General features: G+C 36.7%; 1 protein-coding gene across 1 annotated transcript in view; it reads right to left on the bottom strand.

Annotated features, from left to right (window-relative positions):
* Positions 1 to 26433, bottom strand: part of LOC136031501 (peroxidase-like) — a gene marked incomplete in the record, with an annotated part of 143388 nt that overhangs the window by 7361 nt on the left and 109594 nt on the right. The window contains 3 exon segments of the mRNA XM_065711160.1: positions 12184 to 12289; positions 17193 to 17391; positions 25202 to 25375. Coding sequence (XP_065567232.1) covers positions 12184 to 12289; positions 17193 to 17391; positions 25202 to 25375 — 479 coding nt within the window.

The raw sequence follows: 26433 nt of genomic DNA, 5'->3' as shown, positions 1-26433 counted from the left end.
TGACAAGTTTATCATAGATGATATAGAGGTGCAAATTCTGGAGGAATAAAAAATGTAGGAATAACGTTTAATTCAATAGGTAATTTATGTTGTATTGTATATACAACTTGTATATACAAGGTAATGTATATAAATAATTGTACGAAGGCGAGTAGGAGGTCTTCCAATTTGAATTTAAGGAGCCATGAAATTGGTACAAGAAATGTTTGGATACAAAAGGTGACTTTTAGAAGTAAGGTAGTATCTATCATGCATTATGCATCGAGAATTAGTGGGGTTTAAGAAAAGTGACAAATTAGAGAGGGTGCAACTAAATTATTATATGATATGGTTAACTGTGAAAAGAACCATTAACAGTTTAGTAGTTAGAGGAGATTTAAGAGTGTTATTGTTGAGAAGTTGAAGGCTAGTGAATGTGATTAGGTTTTTGAAACGTTACGTGGAAACGTAAGATGTCATGAGTGTGGCTACTTTAATCAGCATATATAATTTTTTTTTATAAATCAGTCTGCAGGCTCATGGCCATACCAGGTAATGAGTTGAGGAACAATAAAATAATAAATAGGAACTCGATAATGAGGTGGCAAAGGTGATCAGAAATGTTTAACTTGATCAACAGATACAGGTTTGGGAGTATTACATAAATCTCTCTGATACTCTGCGACTTTACTTGGTTGCAAAGGAGACATGGGGTGAAGGGGTATTTGTTAAGGTGAAATTAACAAAGGAGGAGCTAAGGCACGTTATTGAATTGGGGGTAAATAGTCTACCACTTAAGGCAATAAGAAAATTTTTAGAGAGGAGGCAAGAGTAGAATAGTTCTTACTTTGTCCCATCTCTGGAGATATGAATCAGACGGTGGGACATATGCAGGGTGAGTTAGAAGGATTAAATGATTTGTAAAAGGAGATAGTTGAAGACTTTAGATTAGATAAAAGATTTCTTTAGCTTGTTCGAAACCTTGAGGTTTTAATTATTTGTAAAGTCATTTTTTTTTTCAAGGAGTCAACAGAGAAATTAGGAGGAATAATATTCCCAGGAAAATTGTTTCAGGTAGAAGTGCAATACCAGATGAAGCTGTTCCTAAAGTACTCGGTTCTTGGCGTGTCCTCTTTTAGATAATTGGACCAAGCTGTGGGCCTTCCTTTCTACCTTAACGGCTGGAGAAAGGGGGCACAATATTAAACAGCTTGTCTGAGTGAGGCAAATACCTTGTAGAAAACAGCCACCGATGCTACATCATTCCTTTCATTTAGAGGCTGCCGTCCTGTTTGGAGGGAAAGCTTGCCCTGACCTGGATCTTCTTGATTGGTGCCAACAGTGTTTTCGGAGTACCGGCATATTGTATTCAGCTATGGGTCTGATGCAGCACTTGCAGAGTGGGATAGTCGAGCTGGATGGAAGAAGGTTTTTGCGCCGAAGAGCAATTCCCAGCTTTCCTACGCAGGAAGGTCTCACCCAGAGTGGTCGATTACCCAAGTTTCATTTTTGAAAATGAAGCTGGGATGTTCACGTAACATCTTTGATCAGGAAATAAGAAGTTCCTTTGTATTAGATGCATTAAAGTTGATCATCTATGCATCAGACCACTTTTCAATTTAAAAAAGATCCATCTGTAGGGAAATGGAGGCTTGTGCTGGGTGTTATTGTACGGAGGCAGCTATTTGTATCATGGTACTGTCTTCAAAATGATGCAGAGGGCTTGTGAGGTGGTCTTCCATGTAAGTAAGTAAGTAAGTAAGTAAAATATTTATTACCCGTATTTTTCACATGGAACAAAACGGAGTACAATGAAAAAAAAATAAAAGAAAAGAAAAAAAAGAGAAGAAAAACGGAGAGAAATTTAAAACACAACATGGAAAAATACATAATCAAGAACTGTAGAAATGTTTAAGCCAGGGGTGGTTCCATTTTGCCTGGAAATTAGAAGTCAACCGGTTTACCGCGATACTGGGGTCTGCAATCCTGTGTTTATCAATCATATAAGAATTTCTCGTCAACAAGGGGCATCGCAGTAGAAACTTCGCGAACCTAAAATAAAGGGACCGGAGCGTGCGTTTTTGGGTGTCAGTTAATAAATTCCAAAATGGCGCGATATATAGAATATGCGGCAGTGCGACAGCGTTATACATATTTTCGAGATACTTTCGGCATAAGACGATAGACCCATACGCGGTGCGAAGTTTTTTCTCGACGTGTTTGACGAGCAGCAGACGAGTTTCATTAAGATTACGGCCTATGGGTAAACCCAGATACAAGACTTGAGATGAAACGGTAATTGACTCACTACCCAGAAGGAGGTGTTCAGGCTGAGAAGGACTATCGTTGAAAAAAAAACTGCAGATTTAGAAGTATTGAAAGCCAGGCCGATTTTTCAGGCCGATTGCAGACACCTAATAGACCGACTTAGATTTAATAGATTGTCCGCATATGTAAGTAGGAACATATTTATATTCTTGGAGATGCATGAAACATTTACACATGCCTGGGCATTTAAAACACTGTTATTGTACAAACTTGGAGATAGTAATGAACCCTGGGGGACACTTTTGTTTACTGGAACAACCACTGACATGATGCGGTTACCTATTTTTATACGTGCTTTTAAACGGCAATACATATCGTACAGTACGCTAGTGACACGGAGGTTTACACCTTGCTGGTAAGCGGCTAAAAGGGCCTGAGCAAGAATCGACGAATCAAACGCTCTACTCACATCAAAAGCACCAATCACTATAGGGTCACCAGATTCGTGAGAATCTGCTAGAATAGCGGCAAGACTGAAGAGAGCGTGAGCACAACCCAGACCCGGTCGGAAACCGAACTGGTGGTCAGGCATTCGGCACGAATATTGAATTTTTTTTTAGACTAAGATCTCTAGAACTTTACAGAGCACTGGAACAACAGTGATTGGCCTGTACGAAGAGCATTGGTCTGTTGGTTTCCCTTTTTTAAGGATAAGCGAGAGTAAACCGACACACAAATAGTCAGGCACTATACCAGTGGTGAAAATAATCTGGAGTAGCAGCGTCAGATATTCAATAAGCATAGTAGTACCGTGTAGCAGATTTAGCACGCACAATTCGTCTACACCACGGGAATGTTTCTTCTTAAGCTTTAAAATAGCTTCATGTACGCTTCCGTAAGTAACGATAAAATCAGGGACACACTGGCTGGATAATACCGATTCTAGCCGGTTCGCGAAGGGATTAGACGTATTTGGGTCGGGGGCACTGAATTCGTTGGAAAAGTACGATTCCCAATCTTTTTCGCTAATTAAATCATGGGGTTTTTCGGCGACCGGTTCGCTCAGCCGGGCTTTCCGGATTAGTTTTGGGTCACTTACGATTCTGAAGGAGTACTCTTCTTTTAATTTGGTACGATGAGCTTTCAGTTGCTTGTCAAATTTTCGTTTAGTCCATAAACGGACAGAGTTAACAGGACCAGATTTGGGCCTATCACAATCTTGCCAGATTCTAAACCAAAACTTAGGATCGTTGCAACACTTAACTAGGGCCGGATTTTGCAAGAATTTGTGAATTTCTGTTTTCATTTTAACCTTTCTAGTAGGAATTGCTTTTTTTTTCAGCAACGAGAAGCGAGTGAGTAATCTCGGCACAAAATATATTGATGAGTACTCTCGCATCCGCGGAATCAAAATTCGAATTCACTTGGAGTAAATGGAAGGGGATTCGTATCTTTACAAGAAGTGAGTTCAGCACCTGATGATATATTAATTTTATCCCATTCACTTACTACTTTCCACTTGTCGTTCTTGGGTTGACGCAGAGCTGGTTTTATGCTTAGAGATGCCAGTAGGGGTAAGTGATCAGCGAAGACAGCGTCTTTTAGAACAGTTACACTTCCGTTAATATTCTTAGAGCAGGCCGTATGGTCAATGTTTAAAATGGACCCAGAATTATGAACGAAGGAGTAATCATCATCTTTTGGGAGGATGATAAGTTTGTCATCAAAGATGCCGTTTAGAAGCTGACTACGGGCACACGTGCTGTCAAGCAGGTTGCAGTTGCAGTCCCCCATGACTACGCAATGCAAATCTCTCTGGGTCACAGACTTCAGGCACTTCGCGAGTTCGCGAACTGCGTTCATAAACTTTCGCTCCAGTTTGTCATCATGGTAGTTTGTAGGAAGATATACGTTGAAGAATTCAATACTGCCTGAAGATATAGCCAAGAAGTGATCATGCGTAAATAACACCTTACTATCAATATACGGGTGGCAAATAATTGCCAAGCCACCGGAGGGGCGTCCGAGAGACTGAATTTTTGCGGGCTTCAAATTAAAAGTAAGTTCGTACGAGAACTTTAGGAGAGAAATATTGTGAAGAGAGAGCATATGTTCTTGCATAAACATAATGTCACAGTATATTTTTGAACTATGGCAAGTTTGTTGGAGACTCCTCCGTTCATGTTCCATGACGTAGTTTTGACACAGGCTGGGCTATTAGACATTGGGCCGCTTCAGCTCACTGACTGATTTTTATTATTGTGGGGCACTTGAAGGAATGGCAAGTGTGGCGTTTTGATTTGCAGAGGGCGCATGCTATAGGGATTCCACAGAACTGGTTGGGGCTACAGCCATGACCTCCTTCTCCGTATCGAGAGCAAATTTTTTGGCCAGAGCAGGTAGCAGAAATATGACCAAAATTCTGGCAGTTAAAACAGCGCTTTGGGAGAAAGATAAATTCCTCGATGGGGTACCGCTCCAAGTCAATTTTAGGAGGGTTTTTCATGGCGTGGTTCAGGTACTGGCGGGATGAGGAGTATAATTTGAAGGATCTGGTTTTGCCACATTGATCAGCTTTTTCACAATTCGGTATAATTCTCTTAAGCGCGTCACCATTAATATGAGCTGGGACAAACTTGATCATACCGATGAAAGTGGGAGTTTTAACGCTTGCCAGTGTTTCAGGCGATTTTTTGTTAATAGATATTGCTAATACTGCTGCTTTAGATTTGTTCTTAGTTACGAGGTGCCATTCGTACTTCCCTCGGCGGAGTTCAAAATCGTCATCATTCAAAGCATCATCACAAATATTCGACAGGAAGTTTTTCCTTTCTTCTGCGGTAACAACGGTAGGAGGAGGCATTTTCAAGACTACTGAGTAAGACGGAGGAGAAGGAGTAGATTCATTAGCTTGAGCAGCAACAGGGTTGCCTTCAGGCCACGGTAATGGTTTCTGGTTCAAACGGTCAGGAAGGTCATTGAACTTGCGATTCATCTCGTTGACAGTGGACACTACACAAGCAGCGATCTCTTCATTGCAGACCGGAACTTCTTGGGGCTCAAAAATAACGAACTCAGGAAGCAGTCTCTTTTCTTTGGCACAGCGAGCAAACGTTTTCGCAATTTCCATCAAGTTATCCTCGTCCTTTATGTGTTTTATTACACGTTCCCCTAATTCCGACTTGCGATAGATAATCTCTTTTGCTTCTAAAATCGCTTCACGGCTGAAAAACTCGAGTCCTCGCCTAGTAAAAACATTTGTTTTCACACCTGCTATCATAGCTCTTGAGATAAAATTCAGTACTGCATTCTGCACTAGGTTATCACCCATTTTACTGGTGGTTTCCTTACGAGAAAAGTAAGGGAAGTGTTGAGGGTTTGTTACCTTGTCCCCGCAATTTACGGGGCACACCCGGCGGGTACCATGGCTCTTGCTACCAACTCACTCACCCCCCTTCTGCTTACCTTTCTCTCACCACCTCTATCGCAGCGTGATTGCCTTTAAATATCGGAATCCCTAATTATATTCACTACTTGATGGCTAAATGTCGTTTATGTGAATGAAAAAAGCGAAGGCCCCACGACAGTGTCCAAGTACCTTGGAGATTCCCTGCTTTTATTGAATGTTCGCCGGAAATGAATCCGTCGAGGGCAACCATCAGTGATCGATTACTTCAGAGTTCAAAGTGAACACATCTAAAATCGGACATCTTATGAACGTTTTTAAATCATTGAATTTTATAAGTGAATTAATTTATCATTTCGTATCGACTTGGCACAATTCGAATTCGAATTGACTTGGGATTAGTGACGTATAATCTTTTCCTATGTTTATCAATTAATCCAGTGACCTTCAGTGATTATTGAATTTTCACATAAATTGAAATAACAGATTATGATATTATATTATTGAGTATTCTTGTTCATATAATTAAGGGTACTGTAACATCTTTTCATTATAAATTTGTATTTATACAACACCTTCCATATTCAAATTTCTTAAGGTAAGTCAGTTTTGAGAGAGTAGTTTAGGCGCATTAGCAGTACTCTGCAAGCGTCTTAGGCAAAGAGCAAAAGAGGGGAGGAGCTCACCGCAAGGGCCATATGTAACTGCCGGTATTTAGTTACCCATAAATTGCAGGAAATAGGTGAGCCGGTTCCTACGCTTCCCTTGCTTTTGGACAGACTTGATGGACTACACTTGTCCCTGCGAGTAAGTCTCATTCTATGATTTTTTAAGAATAGCTTAAAATCATAGTTGCATAGTGAACCTGGATGGGAAGACGTTATCGATGCAGCATCAATGCGGGATGAATGGAGAGACTCTGCCGACGCCCTATGCGTCACAGATGGCTATGGAGGAACTGGAGGTAATAGTGGCATTATAGATGATAATTATGTCACTCACAAAACAACATTTTGACGACCATATGGATGAACTCTAACAAACGATTACAAAGCTCTAGCAAGAAAACAAGCTTCTTCAGTTGGATAATAGGCTGCTTAGATCCGAGCTTGTTAAAGTGAAAACGACAGCTCTTCACACTGAACTGTACTCGAGAAAGAATTATCTTGTTATTCACAGCCTAGAATTTTCAGAGGGCGCAGACCTCCTTCAGAAAATACATAGCTTTTTCGGGTCAAAACGGGGAATAACTAATGCCAACTAAATACGTACCAGTTTTATATACAGAATTTCAAAGAAAAAATCAAACTCTGAGTCGTCTAGTCCTAGTGGTCCAACCCTTAGATACAGTGCACAACGAAAGAATCCGAGATACGATTTTTGCATGTCTAGAAAATTTCGACCGATCGGAAATAACGAAAGAGTGTGGTAAGTTGAAAAAAACTGGTTGGAGTGTGTCTGTGGACTTGCCTAGTGATCTCAGTAAAAGACAGAAAGAGCCATTATCTCTTGGTTACAGCTAAGAACTTCGGAAACAGCGAGTGAGAAAGTGGTAGAAACGCGATTCAAAAAGGAATCAAACTTTGGCTAGAAACCAAAATATCAAAGACGCCGTAATGGACGAAGCTGCAAGATGACTGCTACGATCCACTCAAGCTTCCCCACGCTAGGCAAGACAATTCCAATGAATCTAATTCAGAAGAAAAGAATCATTCTAATAATTTTTTACATTTAGTGAGTTTTTGGGGCAGCTATAGTATTGACTGCGGTATGTTTTGGTGAGAATATTGGTAACTTATGGTGGTAAGTGAATTAAGTGAAAGCTATTAGTTAAAAAGTATTTTAACTGCTCCCCTGAGAGTATTCTTATTTGATTGTTATTTGCTTAATCTTAAATTAGTTTTTTTTTCTGTTGATCCAAAGAGATCAACTATTTTATCATTACTTTATGATATGTAGCAATTTAACTGAAATCCACGCTTCCTCCCTTCAAGAGTATTAGATTTTCAAATGTAGCATCTCCAAGTACGATTAACTTTGAGGCAAAAATTCCCCCTCCAGCCGACAACAGTGATCTTTGGGTTCAAATAAAGGAATTATGCAGTTAAATTTTCTGAAGACTTTCATTAATCTTGAAGACGTTTAATTGGTTATTTTCACCTATCATCCAAAGAAGTAGTTAGCTCTGTCAGTTTTGGCAGCCTTGTCAGCACTTCTCGGATACACAACCTTTTTAGCTTCTTATACCAGGAATTCAACATCTACATCCCTAATCTTCCTAGAGATTACCATTAAGTTTGAAATAAGGACAAATTGAAGTGGGAACAACATAATCTTTGGCAAAAAGAACACATCGTCCAGGATAGTAAAAAATCTTTCCTCTAAAGTCAGGACCCAAGAAGAGTATATATCAGATGCTGCCAAAACCTCAATAAATCTTTCAGTTTTTATCTTATTTTCCGAAAACTGAATTATAGGATAATTATACCAACGTGGCACATTTTTCCCATGAAGCATATCAAGAGCAACCGCTATTGACCCTTATGTATTCTTTTATGCTATTCTTATGTACTCTTTTATGTATTCTTATATATGATTTGAATGTATTCTTATAGATAATCTACATCACGGAGAATCAAACTTAGGTTTCAGTCAAGCATCACAAACATCATGAAGCTTCTCTTCTTTGTGACAATCGATCCAACGGTCATATTTTGAATTCCACCGAGTCATCATATGTCTCACAAACTTTCCATCGTATATCTCTTTGACAGCATCTGCAGATTTTGAGTTCTGGTTAACAACGTCCAATAGATGCAACGTCATTCAATGTTTTATCTGAGGCTTCGAGCAAATCGTATTTGTGGCTGATACATCTGAAATGGTCTGAAAGTACTTGAGCACTTAATTACCCTCACATACTTCTAGTTTTTACTTAAGTGCAAATATTATATACTTTCAGAATCTTTTGCTTAAGTAGAGTACAAGAACAGAAATTATTTAGTTAAGTACTTTTGTACTGACTTATTAAGTACTTTTGTACTGAAGTGACTCCCAGCACTGTTTGAAGGATATGGATTCCTCCAGGCTAGGTCAGGGAATTGTTGAATTATATTAGAATGATTATTTTCCACTTGTCTCGTATATTCCTTTCTTCAAAATCACAAACCTGAGCCCCATAGCTATATTCCATTACTCTTATTGTCCTATACTACAGACATGTTGGACGGCAATGAATCCTTAGCCAAACTGTTGGAAACAGCACTACGTATATTAGCCAGAGTCGGAAGATCGGAAGCCTAACTGAAATTTAGAAGTTGTTGTATAGCGTTTTCTATTTTTGAAGGTTGACAAGTGTTAAAGGTTCTGGGACCCCCTGCCCCTGATTATCAGATAAATATCTCTTTCCCCGTATATATGCATATACATCCAGAAGGTAATTATATTTGCACTTAAAATGTTCTCGCAGAGATTGGCATAGTTTCAATAGCATCTGAATTTTGTAAGGAAATACGTATGAATTTTGTAAGGAAAATACATTGGTACGGCTCCAGTATTCTGTGTGAATCATTACAAAGGCTGTGTACTGATATTTTTTTGTTAGTTTGTCTCAGTTAGTTCATCTTTGTAGTTATCTTAGAGTTAATCTTTATAACTCATCTCAAAAGTTAGTTCATATAGTTTTGGGTTGGATTTGACACACTAGTCAATAAAAGTGAATTATATTTGGTGGTAAAGGGAGCTCGTCTTGAAGGATGCAAACTTTGTTTGCTGACCACGTACCACTGGATATGGGGCTTAAACCCCTAACTAATCGCTTCAAACAGGGCTGCTCCAGCATCATGGGAACGGTTGGAGCCAACCCCAGGGCTTCTTAATCAGAACCCAGGCCTAGGGATGGTTGGGCTTGCGACCCTCCTCCTGAAAATAATTGCAACGCCAAGAAATGTTAGTCAAGCCTCAGATTTTATCAGTTTTAATTTATTTCGACCTTGGCACGCCCCCGGACATCCTTTGAACCTTGCTAACCAAAGTGGGCTGAAAATAGCTAGCTGGGATATTTTAACGATGAATAACCCAGGATTCGAAGACTTTCCAGTGTTGGAGATGTTGAAATACGGGGTTAACATGCTTGGAATGACAGAAACACGCCTGGTGGGATCGGGCGATGAAGAAAATCACCAGTTCCGGTCACATTATGGTTTGGGCAGGCCAAATCTAGTAGAAACAGCGGTGTATGCCTGCTCCTAAACAAAAAGGCAAAGAAATGCCTCATATTCTACAACCCAATATCGGCTAGACAACTCACTGCCCACTTCAGCCACAAGCATGGGCAAATGTCGATTATTGTGTGCAACGCTCCAATAAATGTATCCCCAGTAAAAGAAAAAGACAAGTTCTACTCATCTTTGACATATGGTCTATCTTGCATTTGCCCTCAGGATATTTTGGCCGGGGTTTGTGACTTCAATGCAACTCTATCCCAGCGGAGCTTTTAAGCCTATAGTTGGACCTGTTACCCTGACTTTTTGCCCCAGCTTTAGTCCCAGCGGAGCTTTAAAACCTGTAGTTGGACCTATTACACCTGATTTTTTTTAACGGAAACGGGACCCGACTACTCCAGCTGTGCACTATGCACGAATTGGTCGCTGCCAACACCCTGTTTCACAGAAAAGATCTACAAGCCAAAATGGTATAGTAATGACGGGCGAAGGCGGAAGATGATTGACTATACCATAGTCAACCAAAGATGGCGCTTATCAGTCACGAAATCTAGAACATATCATTGTGCTGAGATAGGTAATACAGACCACTGATTAGTTTCGGCAAATTTCCGCCTGTGTCTTCAAGCCCAGCCTACAAAACGGTGCAAGCCAAAGTTGAACACCCAGAAACTAAAAATTGAGGCATTCTGCCAAAATTACTCAGTTGAAATTCAAAATAGATTTGAATGGCTGAAGACATTTAGACATGCTGAAATATGGCGATAGATTCCTAGCCGATTGTGACTCCTCAGATGATATTGCCCTATTACGCACTTCTGTTGCTGAACTCGAGGCAGCCCTCAATACACTGTCGAAAAATACCCTGAAAGTGAGACTACACTTTCAAGCCAAAGCTGAACACCCAGAAACTCAAAATTGAGGCATTCTGTCAAAAGTACTCTGTTGAAATTCAGAATAGATTTGAATGGCTAAATACCCTTGTTTACCGGGACACCTTCTGGCAGACATTTAGACATGCTGATATATGGCGATAGAGTCCTAGCCGATTGCGACTCCGCAGACGTATTGCCAGAATGTGCACATCTGCCGCTGAACTCGAGGCAGCCCTTAATACACTGTCGAAACACTGACGAAAAACAAAAATAACAATTATTGACTCGGCATGTAATTCGGCCAACTCACCACTATTCAACATATTAGGTTACATTGTTGAAAGTATCGAATCTTCTACTTACCTATGATCTGCCGTCTCAGATAAAGGCTAAATTGAAATTGAAGTCCAGTCACGTATCACTAAAGTCGCGTCTATTATGGCTCGATTATGCCATTCCGTGTGGTCAAAGCCCAGCATCAACCGAAAAGCAAAAACATGGATCTACAACACGACCGTAACGCAAGTCCTTCTCTACAGTGCTGAAAATTGGTCGGCTGTTGCTTCTGTTCGTGATTTTCATAAATTTGGCCCAAAAAAACTTCCTAAGACGAATGAAAGAGATCAAATGGTAAAACTTCGTCTCAAACACCCGACTGTCGACACTAACAGATCATACCTCCAACTGTCGTCAGCTCGCCGTAAGAGCCCTACAGAGATTTGACCACTTAATTTGCATGTCAGCCGAAGCACCTGGGGTCAGATGGAGGGACAGCCTTATTCAGTCTCTCTTCATGATAAATACTGACCTGCAAGCAGAAGTCACGCTTGCGCAGTACTGTTTGGTTGAGGTGAAGAGTCATATTTCTCTCTACGTTGGACCACCAGCAGGAGCTTTAAGTCAAGTCAAAGTATATTTTCTAAGACCGCTGTTGATTATTTTCCCAAACTCAGAGAGGGAAGAGATTATTTAGGTGTACCGTCGTACACAATGTGTACTGGGGGCCCTTCCCCCAACCTTCCCCTTACCAATGACAGCAGAGCTTTTAGAATGTATGGCACTTGACAAAGGGTTCGCGAGAGACCTTGGGCCTTTATACCTACTCTAGTGGCATCAGTTCTGACACAGGTGACATTAGGGTACAAATGAGGTCAGGTGCTAGCATCAGCCCTGTAACACAAATTATTATGATTATTATTATGAGCTATTAACAAAGCTATTTAGAATATTCAATTTTAGAAAAGAATCAACAGAGTAAACACATAGGAAGGAGTAACCAATGTCTGATTAACAGCTGTAATATATTTACTATATTAATGATTATTAAAGTAAAAACAAATTAATAAACTAAGTAAATGTAAAAAACAAATGCAACATAATTTACTCATTAAACACAATGAATACAAAAAAATGGTTAATGAATGCTACTTACATATGTGAAGGTAGTCTGAAACTTAAAGGTTGCATACTCTTCAGTTTGTTCCCGGTCATACACAAAACTGAAGAAAGGCTTACTTTCCTTATTGCGTCCAATTGACCTAAAACCATAAAATAGTAGATGTCAGTTATTGAACCTCAGTCGCATCGACTTTTTTTTACTAGGTTGGCCTTTCTTTTTTATTGCGATAGTCTGTGTAATTCTTATTACAATTTCAATCATCTGTACATTTTTCTAGTCTTTGTATAAATTATTCTGACCCGATAAGCAAAGAATCAGCAGGTTGCAGGTTGGAGATTTATTGCGCGAGTTAGAACGTTGCAGTAGAAGATGCTTAGCAAGAGGTCTCTTGGTGGCAAAAGGTAATATTTTGCTTCCAGTGGAACTTTAACAAGTATATTGTAACGTATATATGAAAATAATATTCAATTTTCGGGAACAAATTTCAAAGTTTCGAACTTTCAAAGTCAACTTTTTATTCTATTAAGAATCAGGTTCAACTTTTAGCATATTTGCAGTTTTTACTGCATTATGGTTGGGTTCATTATTTTCAGCTACTCCTTTGTCTTGGAAGGTTAATAACAAGGGGTAAATCAACCAATGGCTGACTGGATAGGAAAATTGTTAATTTTGAGTTAAAAGCAAGGGTGATAAACAAAGATTAAGCAGTGCAAGATATTTTTTAAAACAAAAGTACCAAGTTAAGATGAAAAATTAATGTATAAATTAAAAAAGTTTAACCTAACACAATTAATGATTTTTTTTTAATAGGATAAGGTTTGATATTCCAACAAAATGTACAATAAATATACAAAGCTGGTAGATGGCAAAAACGAATCATTCAATATCAAACAGGTCTGGTAATGCTTTATGCTCTGTAATGAATGGAGAAAAAAAGGCCAAAAAGATGAGAAAAGAGATAAAAAACTGAGAAAAAAATACACACTAAAAAGAGGAATAACAATTAGGCACCTGCCATCGTCTATCCACTGAAAACCCTGCAAGGACAAGATGCCTTGAGCAGTAAACAAATCAAAACACAATTCCAACTTGGACCAGAGACATTAACCTCACTGAGGCGCTGAGTAGCAAACGAAGATACAAAAAAATATACAGAGACCCAAAATAATCTTTTAAATGCACCAAGCGAATGGAACTTTTTACGGAGCTCAAGCCAAATATTTCCGGCAGACTAAGAATCAGCCAGAAGGTTGAATTTTATTTGACTGATGGAATGAAAGCAATTCAAATTTTATCCTAAATACAAAAATTATTTTTTTTATTGAAAACCAAATACACATATGAGACAATAAAAATGATATTAAGTCCAGTAAACCACTTATAAATAGAACTAATTTTTTCATGGATAAGGTTCCTTGCTTTTTATATACCCTAGAAACCTGTATCAGAACGGAAGAAAATGTTGACATCCATGTAGTCAGGCAATGACAGACGTAAGACTGAATTAAATAGTGTACAAAATTTTAAGAGCCGACCCAAGAAAGCTTTTTTGAGCTTTCTGTAATTCCAAGAATTTTCAATATCTTCGTTTTAATTTGAATAATACGATGCCTAAGAAAGACACTCTCATCAAGAACAATATCTGGAAACCGAACTCATCAGTCGCTTGGTCTGCTGAGAGAACCCCTTTAAAGATGAATATCTGACAATTAGGGACAAGCATGAGAAATTGTGAGAGAAACAAGAAGTTCGACATAGCAACATTTAATGCCAGGCAATTAACATTAAACCAAATAATTATTCTCTGAAACAAAACAGTCAACTTGATATGGACGTCAGGTTTTCTTCTGAAATTTTGTACAAGGGTAGTGTCGTAAGACTGAATTAAATACTGTATAAATTTTTAAGAGCCGACCCAGGAAAATTTGTTTGAACTTTCTGTAATTCCAAGAGCTCTCAATATCTTTTATTTAATTTGACAAATCTGATGCCATAAGGAGACATACATAGAAAAGAATATCTCGGAACTGAACTCGACGGTCACTAGGTCTGCTGACAGAACCCCCATAAGGATTAATTTCTGACATATAGGGGCAAGCACAGAAATTTGTAAGAAAAAACAGGCAGCTCGGCATAGCAACATATAATGCCTTGTAATTAGCATTAAACAAATTAATTATTCTCTAAAACAAAACAGTCAACTTGATATGGAACTCAGGTTTTCTTCTGAAATCGTTGCAAAGGGTAGTGTCGTAAGACTGAATTAATACTGTGCAAATTTTTAAGAGCCGACCCGGGAAAATTTTTTGAGCTTTCTGTAATTCCAAGAGTTGTCAATATCTTCTTTTTAATTTGACTAGTCTGATGCCATAAGGAGACACTCATCAAAAAGAATATTTAGGAACCGAACTTGACAGTCACTAGGTCTGCTGACAGAACCCCTATAAGGATTAGTTTCTGTCATATGAGGGCAAGCATGGAAATTCGGGAGAAAAAAAAATTAAAGTTGGCATAGCAACATAAAATGCCGTGCGATTAGCATTAAACCAAATAATTATTCTCTGAAACAAAACAGTCAACTTGATATGGACCTCAGGCTCTGTTTTGAAATCGGTGCCGAGAGTAGTGTCGTCAGTGAAGGCAACTAGAATGTTGTCACCAGCCGATGAAGATCTTAATTTTTGAAATGATTTGAGGTCACATAGACGACATCAAACTGTGTTTTTTTCTTTTTTTAGCTGTTAGAATAAGACCATTAACAAAAACTGCGAACAGAACAGGCCCTAAAACTTAGCCTTAAAGATGCAACTTTCTTCTAAACATTTTCGTTGAAATAGCTTATTACTTCCAGATTTTCTTTTTTCCTTTTGTTATCTTTAAATATGCCTTTTAATATATATGGAATGTTAAAAGTATCCTATGTAAGATATCCAGTTACTCTGAATGACTCTCAAAGTAGGAAAGTTAGTAAGAACTAATAAAGTTGGGTAGCTTTCATAGTCCCAAGAATAAAAATCTAACAATCGAATTAATTTTAGACTTCAGTAGTCTCTCCCGGAAACTCAAAATTAACTGTCAGATAGGGCCTTTATTTGAAAATCTATCACACTACGTATTGAGTAGGAGTGCGTACAAAAAAGTAAAATAATTATTTTAATCCATTGAATATTTGCTAACGTCACTGTTTTTAACTCAACATCTATAATAATAATAAATACTTTATTACTCTAAAAGCCATAGAACCGCGGCAATACAAATGGATGTTTTAATTCTAATTAACACAAACACTACATAAGCAAAAACTAATTCAAGCCAGAGAGCGGCGGACTCGGCAACATAGTGTTAATTTAACGACTCTTGGAAGTAGCTGAGAACTTTGAAACATAACACTAATTCAATAAAAACAACATACATCTGATATCCAAGATCCAATATCTGCTTCTTAATAGAGAAAACAATTTGACATTTTAAAGATTGAAATTCGAAAATGAAAATGACTCTGTAAGCTTAGCCAGAGTCGACCCAGCTCTAAATGGGTACCTGGAGAAATCTGGGGAAGGTAAACAGGAAGGGTGTGCGAAAGCACAGGATGGCTTGCCCCCAACCACCCATTGCACTTCCTGGCTGAAGGGCCAAGAAACGGAGATCAGCACCGCCGGTACGGACTCTAAAGTCTAATGCCGTATCCTTTACCTTTTTTTTCTACCACCACCAGAGGCAGTATTGATTTTAATTAGAGAGCATAGCTAATGAGTTGAGAATAACATACAAAAGAGATCAAAATCTGCAACCTCACCAAAAACATGACAATTAAAGATCTTACTCTCTCATGCGTCATCGCATTTTGAACTTCTGGTAGTTTTTTTTTAGCTTTGATTGGTACTTATCGGTTATATAATAGACAATCGGGAAATGAAGTTCGATTAATGCTAATGAAATGAAACAAAATATGATGAATATATAATAGTTTAAAAACAAATTTGGGCTTTATATTTGCACATTAGGGGGGAGGGTAAAGCATAGCATAATTAAACTCATAAACTAACCATTGCTGTATTTAATATATGCTATGCTTTACGCCCCCCCCCCTAATGTGCAAATATATAGCCCAAAGTATTGATAAAGCAAATGAAATAAAATATTTTCCATCATTAGTCAAAGCAAACTAACCGGTTATTATCCCATCTTATCTTTGCCATCCAAATGATCGACAGTATAAAGAAGTTACTTGACCAGTTTCTTGTGTCGAAATTTTATATTATCTATTATATAACCGATATGTACACTTTGATTACTACAAAGGTAGAAATAATAAAATTTTAGCTCATAAAAAAGCTTTGTTTTCATCTAAAGAATTGAAATGTTTGATAACTAAATTTTTGATCAAATAGTTAGTGGCTATGCTGCTTTTAAGTTAGAACCAATGATAGAGTCGAAAATTTTTAGGTTATATTTTGTTTTGCAGACTTCCATACAAATGTACAATACTAGGTACTTGACTCTAACATTCAGATTGATGAGTTGGATTTTAACTCATCAAAAATAAAAGTAATTCAACAAAAAGAAAACAAAATTCAACAAAAAGAAATGTGTAAACTCAAGATCCGAGGTTTTTCTCAAAATTTTCAATCGCACACTGTTTCCATTTTCGGCAATTTTGTCGGAATATTTTCATAAAAGCAAGATTGACTCATTTCAAGATTGTTTATGTGCAAACATAATCTAACAGTAAAGAATATGCCACAAAGAGAAAATCAGGCAAAAGGAAACTCGTTTGCTATAATTCACCATGAGCAAGAAGTTAATGTTTATGAAAGAAAAAACAATCGAAAATGTGATTGTGTTACAAAAGTGATTGTGAAATTTTGGCAATTATGATCTGTCTTCTCAGTCAGAGAAAAACTATTCTCTGAATTTATTCTCTGCGTTTCATATCCTCAAAAACCAAAATGCATTACAATTAACAAAATACACAAAAACCTACCCATAAATTGTTAGCACATAAACAAAAAGACATAATATTTTTATCATGTTTAAATTACCTGGTGAAAAAGAATTGACTAGGCCACCATGTTCATAGTAAAAACGATCGCCATATTTCAAACGAGCAAATTGATCAGCGATTATTTTGACAAATGTTGGTCCCAAGAGGCTGCCGAGCTTGTGTTTTTCACTCATGCCTCCCATGTACAAATCAATATCGTCCGGACTTCTATACAACTTGCTCATTTTCTCGATTGTCTGAAAGTTTTCGTATATTAGGGTGGGGTTAGTCGTATCATTAAGAGAACAGTTTTGATTCCCAAATAAAAGGTTTTTTTTTGTTATCCTTACAATGAAAATAAAATTGGACCTTTATCACTCAGTTCGTAGTAACTGTTTTTTTTTCCTATGCCGCCGATGTTGGCTTATTCCTGGAAACTGGTATAAGTGTCTAACCTGTGCGGTTTTTACGGAAAGCGTGGACCTCAGGCCGGATTGATGAATATGGCATTACATTTGGGAAAGATCCGCAGAAGTCTTGCCTGGGGCCAAAAAGGATGGTTTTTGCTTGTCCACGAGCCAGGGCCTATGGTGTGCGAAGTAAAGTGGAGTTATGTAGCCTATGTCAGAGAGGAGTATCTGAAGTTGTGCAGCCAAGCTTTCGTTTCATCAAACCATTTTTTGTAGATAGAAGCTTGAAACTTCTGCTGTAACGTTCTCTGATACGCTGAATCTGATGGTGTGATTTTCGTTAAGATTCTGGCTCGTAACTTTTGATAAGTAAGACTAAACTTGATTAAACTTATATATTTGGGATCAGCATTAAAATACGATTCTTTTGATATAGCTATTGGTATCAAAATTCCATTTTTTAGAGTTTTGATTACTATTGAGCCGGGTCGCTCCTTACTACAGTTCGTTACCACGGACTGTTTGATTCATAATAGTTTATCCTTATAACTCGAAAAAAATAATACGGTTATTTTAGCTTATGTTCAAGCTTCATGAAGAAAGTGATATAAGAAAAAGGTTATTTTTGGTTCGTCAGCATTATTATTGACAATAAAATTATGAACTCGATATTTTCAGTGTATTTACTGAAACGAAACTATAATCCTTTGCCAACTGATGATAAATTTAAATCAAAAAAAAATAGGCACCAGTAGGTAGTCCATATACCCTTACACAAATTTTAGCACTGGAACTGGTTGCTGAATGATTGTTTGAAAGTTAAAGTTGTCAAGAATTGTGTGTAATTTTTCTCTGTGTCCTTTTTGTTTTTCTTTTCATTTTCTTATACTTCTCTTTAGTGCATTTTTGTTATATACAAAGGTTAACAATAAATTATTATTATTATTATTATGATTATTATGCTTAAAAAATGGGCGAATTTTATATCTTAAAGAACTTTACCCCTGGTACAGTTGGGGGGGGGGGGTCATGTTATATGTAAAAACATAGTTATTGAGCCTTTCAACTATGATGAAAAAATGGCTATCATAAAATCCTGATTGGACGACTTTGGGAAAAGGGGGCAGGGGGCAGCCTAATTGCATTCGAATCTGTTTTTTCACTCAAAAAGGGAACTATAACTTTTAATTTATGTTCGAATGAGCCCTCCCCCAATATTCTAGGACCATTGGGTTGATACGATTACCCCTGAAAAAAATAAAGAAATACACATCCGTGATCTTTCTTCTGGCAATAATTAAAAAGTTTCACATTTTTGCAGATAGGAGATTGAAACCTCTACAATAAGGCTCTTCTCTGATACGCTGAATCATATATTGTGATTTTCATTGAGATTTGTTTTATTAGTTTTCATTTTCATTAGTTTTAATTTTAGAGTCGTTTTAGAGTTTTGGTTACTATGTCACTCCTTACAGCCGCGTCACTCCTTACTTACAGTTCGTTGCTACGAACTGTTTGACATTATAAAAAAAAGACGATTGTATTGCAAGGACTAAATTAAGCCCAGATAGTAATTTTCCCTTCATTTTTTGCTAGTAACCAGTTTTTTTTTTTTCCGGACGGAGGAGCCTTCAAACCTGCTTTAGAGAATTTTGAGAATTACTCGTGAATCTATAAACATGTAAAATTTTGAAAAAGAAACAATATAAATGTTTTCAATAGGCCACAATTTTTGAACAAATCATTATGGTCTAAGATTTTGATCATCTCCAGCTTATAGTTTACAAGGTCCAACTAAGGGTCTCATATAGGTAAAGCAAACATAAAAACTGAAATCAAAAATAGCAGCTATTTTTTGAATACCTTGGAAAAATCATAAAAATTACAGGCACAGAAATATAAAGCAAAAACATAAGATTGTGGGCAAAAGAGATCGAAAGAGAGAAGAAGGGATGCTAAGACAAAGGAAGAGAGAGACAAAGATAGGAAGTGGGGCTGGGGAGAGAGACCAACAGACAGACAGAGTAGCTCACGCAGTCGCAAATCTGTAATAAATATCCTTGCTGCTCATTTTTTTTTACTTTTAATAAATGTTAATGCAAAAAAACTTTTTCCACAAAACAAGTTTTCGAAGAAAATTTAAAAGCTCCATTAAGCAAAAAATGAGCAGAAATAAATAATAATTTGGGCTTTACTGAAAGAAAAAAAAAACGAATGACCGTGGATTGTCAGTTTAATTAATATATACTGATATTTAATCCTTAAAGTTTTGATAAATTTTTGTTTATGAAAGTAAAAAAATGAAAACATTTGTAACGTGTTTTGTTTTCAGTACGTGTTTTGTTTCATTTTTGAAACACAACTCTTTACTTTTCTCTGAAAAACTTTAGTGGAAAAATTTTTTTTTTAATTAATTTCCGTTCGTTTCTTATTGACATAGTTTTTTTTTCATAGACAAAATAATATGTTATATCTTTTCAGTGTTTTCTATAAGAATCCATAGCTGGTTGCTATTTGCATGTTGGAGAAACTTTTTCAATAATTTTTAATCCAGACACCAGTAGTATTTTTTAGTTTAATTTTATAATTCCACAAAGTTGACCTGAAAAATAAAACAGTATCATTTCCAAAAAATTCCATCTATGCTCTTTAGCAGCCTGGATACACTTATGCACTTTTTATTTATCTAAATTGTAAGAGCAGAAGCAGTAATAGTATTAAAAAGATCAATCGCCACTGATGAGTTTTTATCCAATAAGTTGATAATTCTCCCAGTCGTTTTCCGTATATTCTGAGGTGCCTTCTTGGCAACCATAAACACGACGCCTTCTGATTTAGTGTAAGCAACATCCAGCTTTAAGTATAACGGGTCAATTGTATGGTTGTGGGGGGTTGGCATACCCAATACCCCTAAACTCCTAGTTGCTGGATCGTTCTACTGTGCTGAATAAAATGGCTGTCTCACAATTTTTAATGGATGCATTTGGAAAATGAATAGACTTGAGAGAAGGGATGCTTGCCTTCCAATCTACTTTTTACTCTTAGAAAAGGCACCAGAACTTTTAATTTGAATTTAGTTAGCTCCTTTAAAATTTTCAACAGCGGCACTGCCTTTAATATTGCTTATATGCACTTATGAAAACGTGCATGCACACACTTTTTCTGTCTAATTGAAACTCTTCCTCAACATCCCCCTAAAAGTTTCAGCTTAACACAATTAGTGTCATTAGTTACAGTAACTGTAGTGGTAGTACTAAAAGTATACACATAGCGCCTTCTGGCTAGTTCAAAGTCCCCCACAAGTTACCCTTAAAGGTCTAACTTAATATAATTTGTTCTTCAGATATTGCTTTGTCACCTCTTTGAAAGTCCAAATGCTCATAGTTTGTTTTGATTTAGCTCTACATCAGTCTAAATATTCCTTTGAAGATTTACCTTAAAACCCTTAGGTTGCACATTAGCTATAGTAGTATCAGCATTAGTAGCAGTATGCGCATAAAACTTTTAGTTTCTTCATTATCAACTTCAACACACGCCGAAAGTTTCAGCCCAATATCATCATCTGTTCCTGAAGTATTTCTGATGCGTCCACTTGACAACCTGTGTAAGCATAGTGTGCTTCGGATTAGTTCCATTTAGTTTCTATATATCCAAATTTTTTACCTCAATATCCTTAGCTTTAATAGAAGTAGAGGTAGTATTAGCAGTAGAATTACTTTTAGTAGCCTAAGCAATAGTTACAGTAGTAGTATTGGAAGTAGTAATAATAGTAACAGTGGTAGAATGAGTAGAAGCATAAGCATTGGGATGAAAATATTTTCTTCTGGTTGATTCAGAATCCCTTACAACAAGCATTCACAACTATTTCTAAGACATTGCTGTTACACCCTTTTGAAAACTTGCTTACAGACGGTGTGTTGTGACTCAGTTCACCTTCCCCCTCAAAATTCCTTGAAAATTTCACTTTCATAGCCTTAGGCATAGTTTTCATGCTAGTCACTATAGTAGTATTGATATTACTAGTAATAGTATATACATATTGCCTTTTGATCAGTAAAACATCCCTCTCATCAAGTCCAGGAATTTTTTAACTTAGTACAATTAACCGTTGCTGTAACATTGCTGATATGTCCTATTGATAACCTGTATGTTATCAAATTTTCCTCTCAGTGCTCTTAGCCTTACAAGTAGTATATATAGAAGTAGTAGTAGTAGTAATAGTAGTAGTTATAGCGGTAAATGTAGCAGTAATAGTAGCATTAGCAGTATTGTGCACAATTTCGCCTTTTGGTGACATGATCTTCCCTTTTAAGCATTCCCTGAAAGTTCCAACTGAATACCCAAATCAATTCTTGAGATACGTTATTTTGACAACTTGCATGCACGTAGGGTCTGTTGATTCAGCTTGAATTTCCCCTCAATACTGTAAATATAATGATATGGTAGTACTAGTAGTGGTAGTTGTAGTTGTACTGTCAGCATGCAAATTTTGCCTTTTAGATAATATCCCATATCATTTCCTGAATGTTCCAAATTGGTATACTCAGTTATTCCTGTGTTACACGCTTTTAACAATCCTTATAAACATAACGTATTTGATTTAGTTCAACACTCCTCTCAACATTCTCTGAATGGCTCACCTGAATGACCTTTGCTTTCTTGGAAAGCAAAGTTCAAACATGTACACCTTTCTCAATAATATACGCTATAGTATAAACAATGAACGAATTGTTTAGCTTACAGCTCTTGTCCTGAGGATTGTGGGGAGGTCGACATCACCAAAGACATAATTACGGGACCTTTTAACAAGGCTGAACAAAATAGACCTCTTAAAATTTCAATTGTATTTATTTTGGGGAATGATAGAGTTTGGGGGCTGATGGCCCTTCATTTATTTTTGACTCTTAAAAAAGGCACTAAAACTGCGGACTTCCATTCAAATGAGCTCCTGCCGATCCAAAACTTATAGAACTACCCGTTCCATAAAAACATTATACATCCCGGGGCATAACTTACAACCCTTGTCCATGGGCTCTGGGGAACTGCATCCACGCTAAAGACATTGATTTATGACGTTTGGACTATAGATAACAAAATGGCTATCTCACAATTTTAATTGAATGCGTTTTGGGAAAATAAGATGTGAAAGAGGGGAGCTAGTAGCTCTCCGTCATTTTTGACTCTTAAAAGGGAACTAGAACTATACATTTCAAATTTAATGAGCCTCTTCTAAATTGCATGCGACAACCCCTTCACTTAAAATCTTATATACCCCTGAGGTATAACTTACAACCCCTATCCTCAGACTCTTGGGGATTTTGTCCACCTCAAAGGCCTTATTCCATGATCTTTGGACAAATTTTCAACAAATGGCTATTTCAATATTTTTTCGGATGCATTTGTGGAAAATACGACATAGGAGGGGGGGCTGACCCTGATCACTTTGACTCTTAGAAAAAGAACTAGAATATCTGATTTCCAATCCAATGAGAACCTTCCGGAGTTTATACAACCACCCTTTCCATACAAGCTTCATATGCCCCCGGAGCATAACTTACAACCCTTGCACTGAGGGCTGTGGGGGGGGGGGGGTCATTCTCAAAGACACAATTTTCTAGACCTGTCAGATAATTGCCGAAGAAAACTACGTTGAAGAAAATGGCTATAAAAATGTTGATTATGCTTTGGGAATTGATGGATATATGGGGGGGGGGCTTGTTACCATCCAGTTCTTTTGACTATTATAAAAAGTCCTTTCTTCAAATCAAAAGAGCATTTTTCTTAAGTTTCTACGACGACAAATGCTGATCTCAAAATTTCTATCAGGGTATTAGAAAACCTGATTACCAATCCAATGATACCCTTCCTAAGTTTATACGACCATCGTTTCTATAAAAAAAAACTTATATGCCCGCAGGGCATAACTTACAACCCTTTGGGACTGTGAGGATTTGTTATTCTCAGAGACATAATTACTCAACCTTTAAGTTCATCTTTAAGTTATATTTATGTTATGATAAAACCAGATAATCCCTTCTGAAATCACTTCATTTTAAAAAATTAGGAAATTTCTTAGTCTTTTCAATTTTATTCTTCACCAGGCATTTTATAGTTTGGTCTAGTTTACTTTCCCACGTTGAGAACATTGAGAGAACACAGACTAAAATTATGATCAATTGTAACTTGAAAAGAATATTTAATTTTATTTCTAGACCGTCAAAATTGATTCAATTTTCAAATTCCCAAAAGAACATAAGATAGAGATATTAAGAGTCAAAGGTATAAGAAAATCAGCCGATTAAATTTATTTTATTCTATTGATCGCTGAGCATCTTTCCAAGTAGCTTTTATATCTAGTCAAAGTATTTGATTTTGTAATATTGTATTTAGTGATGATATGTTGTTTAACCAAGAAGGACAGAACCACTATCTCCTTTGTTCAAACAGAATTAGAAATCGTTTACGCAAATGCTTTTATTTTTGGGAAATTTTATTCCTATATTCTTTCATTTCTGTACAATCAAAGATCGAGAATTATGTTTCTAGACCATTTGAGGACTACCCTGTATAGAGTTGGACGGCAGAATATACAGTTTTATTTTATACTGCCCTTATAGAACTTGCTAAGAGTAGTTGATCTGAAATATACCTCAAATACAAAAAATAATACACCTATAGTAAGTCAAGTACAAAAAAAACATAAAAAAAGCTACTAGTAGAGTACAAACTACAGAAAAATACTCAAGTACTCGATACACTTCATCCACACGACTAAAAAATTAATGTTTCAAAAGTGTTCTGTTTGCAACTCTGGTACTGTTATGGCTCTAAAACGGAATAAAAAAAAATGTCCCTTACCAACATTGTATTATAAATCTTTATGGGAATTGTTTGCTACTTTTTCCTTTTTTTTCACTGTTTGCTTTTTTTAACCCATACCAGCCAACGATTATCGGTTTGAAAAGGATGCTTAATAATTAAAAAAAAAAAATATTAACAAAGCTTGGATAAATTGCTACAAACGTAGCCTCAGTGTGGTCGGAAAAAAAAACATTGAAAAAAGAAAATACACGCATCTAAGTTGAATTTCCAAATAAGTGCATTTATTTCTTTTCAAATGTGCTTAAAATGCCTGAATACGCATGAAGATAACACGCATAAGAGATAGAAAAGGATTTATTGACAAAACGTGTAAAAAATTTTTTTATTACAAATTCCCCTAAAAAGAAAAGCTTGTCCGTGGGGGAGGTAGGAAAAAGTCAAGAAAACTTGGCCACCGATACCACTAATTCCACCACACTAAACAACTAATACAAAAGAATGTCATATATTATGCTTCTCCTCCGGGAGCATCATATCAACAAAATCCATACAATAAATAAATCAATCAATCATCCCTACTATATTTCCCATTAGTAGCTTCAGACCCATCCATGGATCTAATAATCTTAAAATTTAGGAAAACAAACGTTACAAATGTCTGAAACATAAAAAAAGTTAGAAACAAGGCACTACTTTCGTTATTAGTTAAATGCTAGATATAAAGATTTGTGCTGCGACAGGACACACTAATTTACTCTTAAAAGGATACGCTTTCACAAAACGAAAAGGATTATAACTTTTAGGACACCAATAAAGAAAGATTAGAAAGACTTACTTGTGGCGTAAAAACATCCGATAAATCATACCAAGTTTTTGCTTTTTTCAGTCCCATTGACTCTCTATATTTATTGTAGCCAGGGAGACCATGATCTCTGCCTCGCCAAACATTGAAAGCAACTAGGTCAAATCCCCAATCTTTTGAAGGTTCTTTGAAGAGATAGTTGGTAAGCTGAAAAGAGCTTATTAAATTCTTAGGTATCACTCAATAAGGTATTATGAGTAACTATGTAGAAGTTCTTCAAAAAAAATTCAAAAGTTCAGTGTATTTTTCAAAAGGTAAACATATACATATGAATTTCTTCTTGTGTTCTATATATTTTTTGGAGTCATCACTAGGCACGTACGAAGGATGTTATTTTCTGGGCGGAGGGGGGGAATAACAAATATATTTGATAATTAGAATAATAAGTCCGAAGAAATTGAAAAGAAATTAGGATTTCAAGGGAAACGGAGCCCGAAGGACAACCCCAAATTTTTGTACTTGACTCATCATTGCCGCCAAGTCAACCCATCTGTCTTTATCACTAGTGCAGAAGTTTACTACTTAATTGTGATTCCTGTATCTACTTTAGTATATTACGGAATCAAATGGGGAAGAAAAACGCTCCTGGACTTAGATTATGCTGATGATTTAAGCCCATTAGATGAAAGTGTGAGCAAAATGAATGAATTTTTAAAGGTTTTGCTAGTTCAGGGCGCTAGAATAGGCTTGAAAATTGATATTAAGAAGACTAAGTCACTAAGGCTAGGAATAAGTGAAGATGAAAAGGTGACGTTGGGTAACGAAAATATTGATCAGGTTGGAAGCTTCACTTAACTTGGTAGTATTATTAGTAAAGACGGTGGGAGCAGTGAAGATGTCAAAAGTTGAATAGCTAAGGCTCAGTGCGCTTTTATACAGTTAAAAAAAGTTTGGAAGAATAGAAAAATGAGTCTGCAAACCAGGATTAGAATACTGGAAGCTCCGGTGATGACAGTGGTCAAATATGGCTTTGAAGCATGGGTGCTCCGAAAATCAGATGAAAATTTACTAGATGTTTTTGCAGAGAATGTTTTTTGCAGAGATGTTTGCCAGAGAAATTGCCTACGGATTGTTCTGGGTACCCGGCTGACTGACCGTATTTCAAACAGTAAGTACGAAAAATGTGGTTTAATCCCGCTTTCTATGGCTATAATGAAAGAAAGGTTGAAATGGCTAGGCCATGTTCTGCGGATGAAGGATAACAT

Source organism: Artemia franciscana, chromosome 9, assembly GCF_032884065.1.
Source record: "Artemia franciscana chromosome 9, ASM3288406v1, whole genome shotgun sequence".
In the NCBI taxonomy this organism is placed as follows: domain Eukaryota; kingdom Metazoa; phylum Arthropoda; class Branchiopoda; order Anostraca; family Artemiidae; genus Artemia; species Artemia franciscana.
The sequence above is the reverse complement of the archived record's forward strand: the minus strand, read 5'-3'. Positions and strand labels throughout refer to the sequence as shown.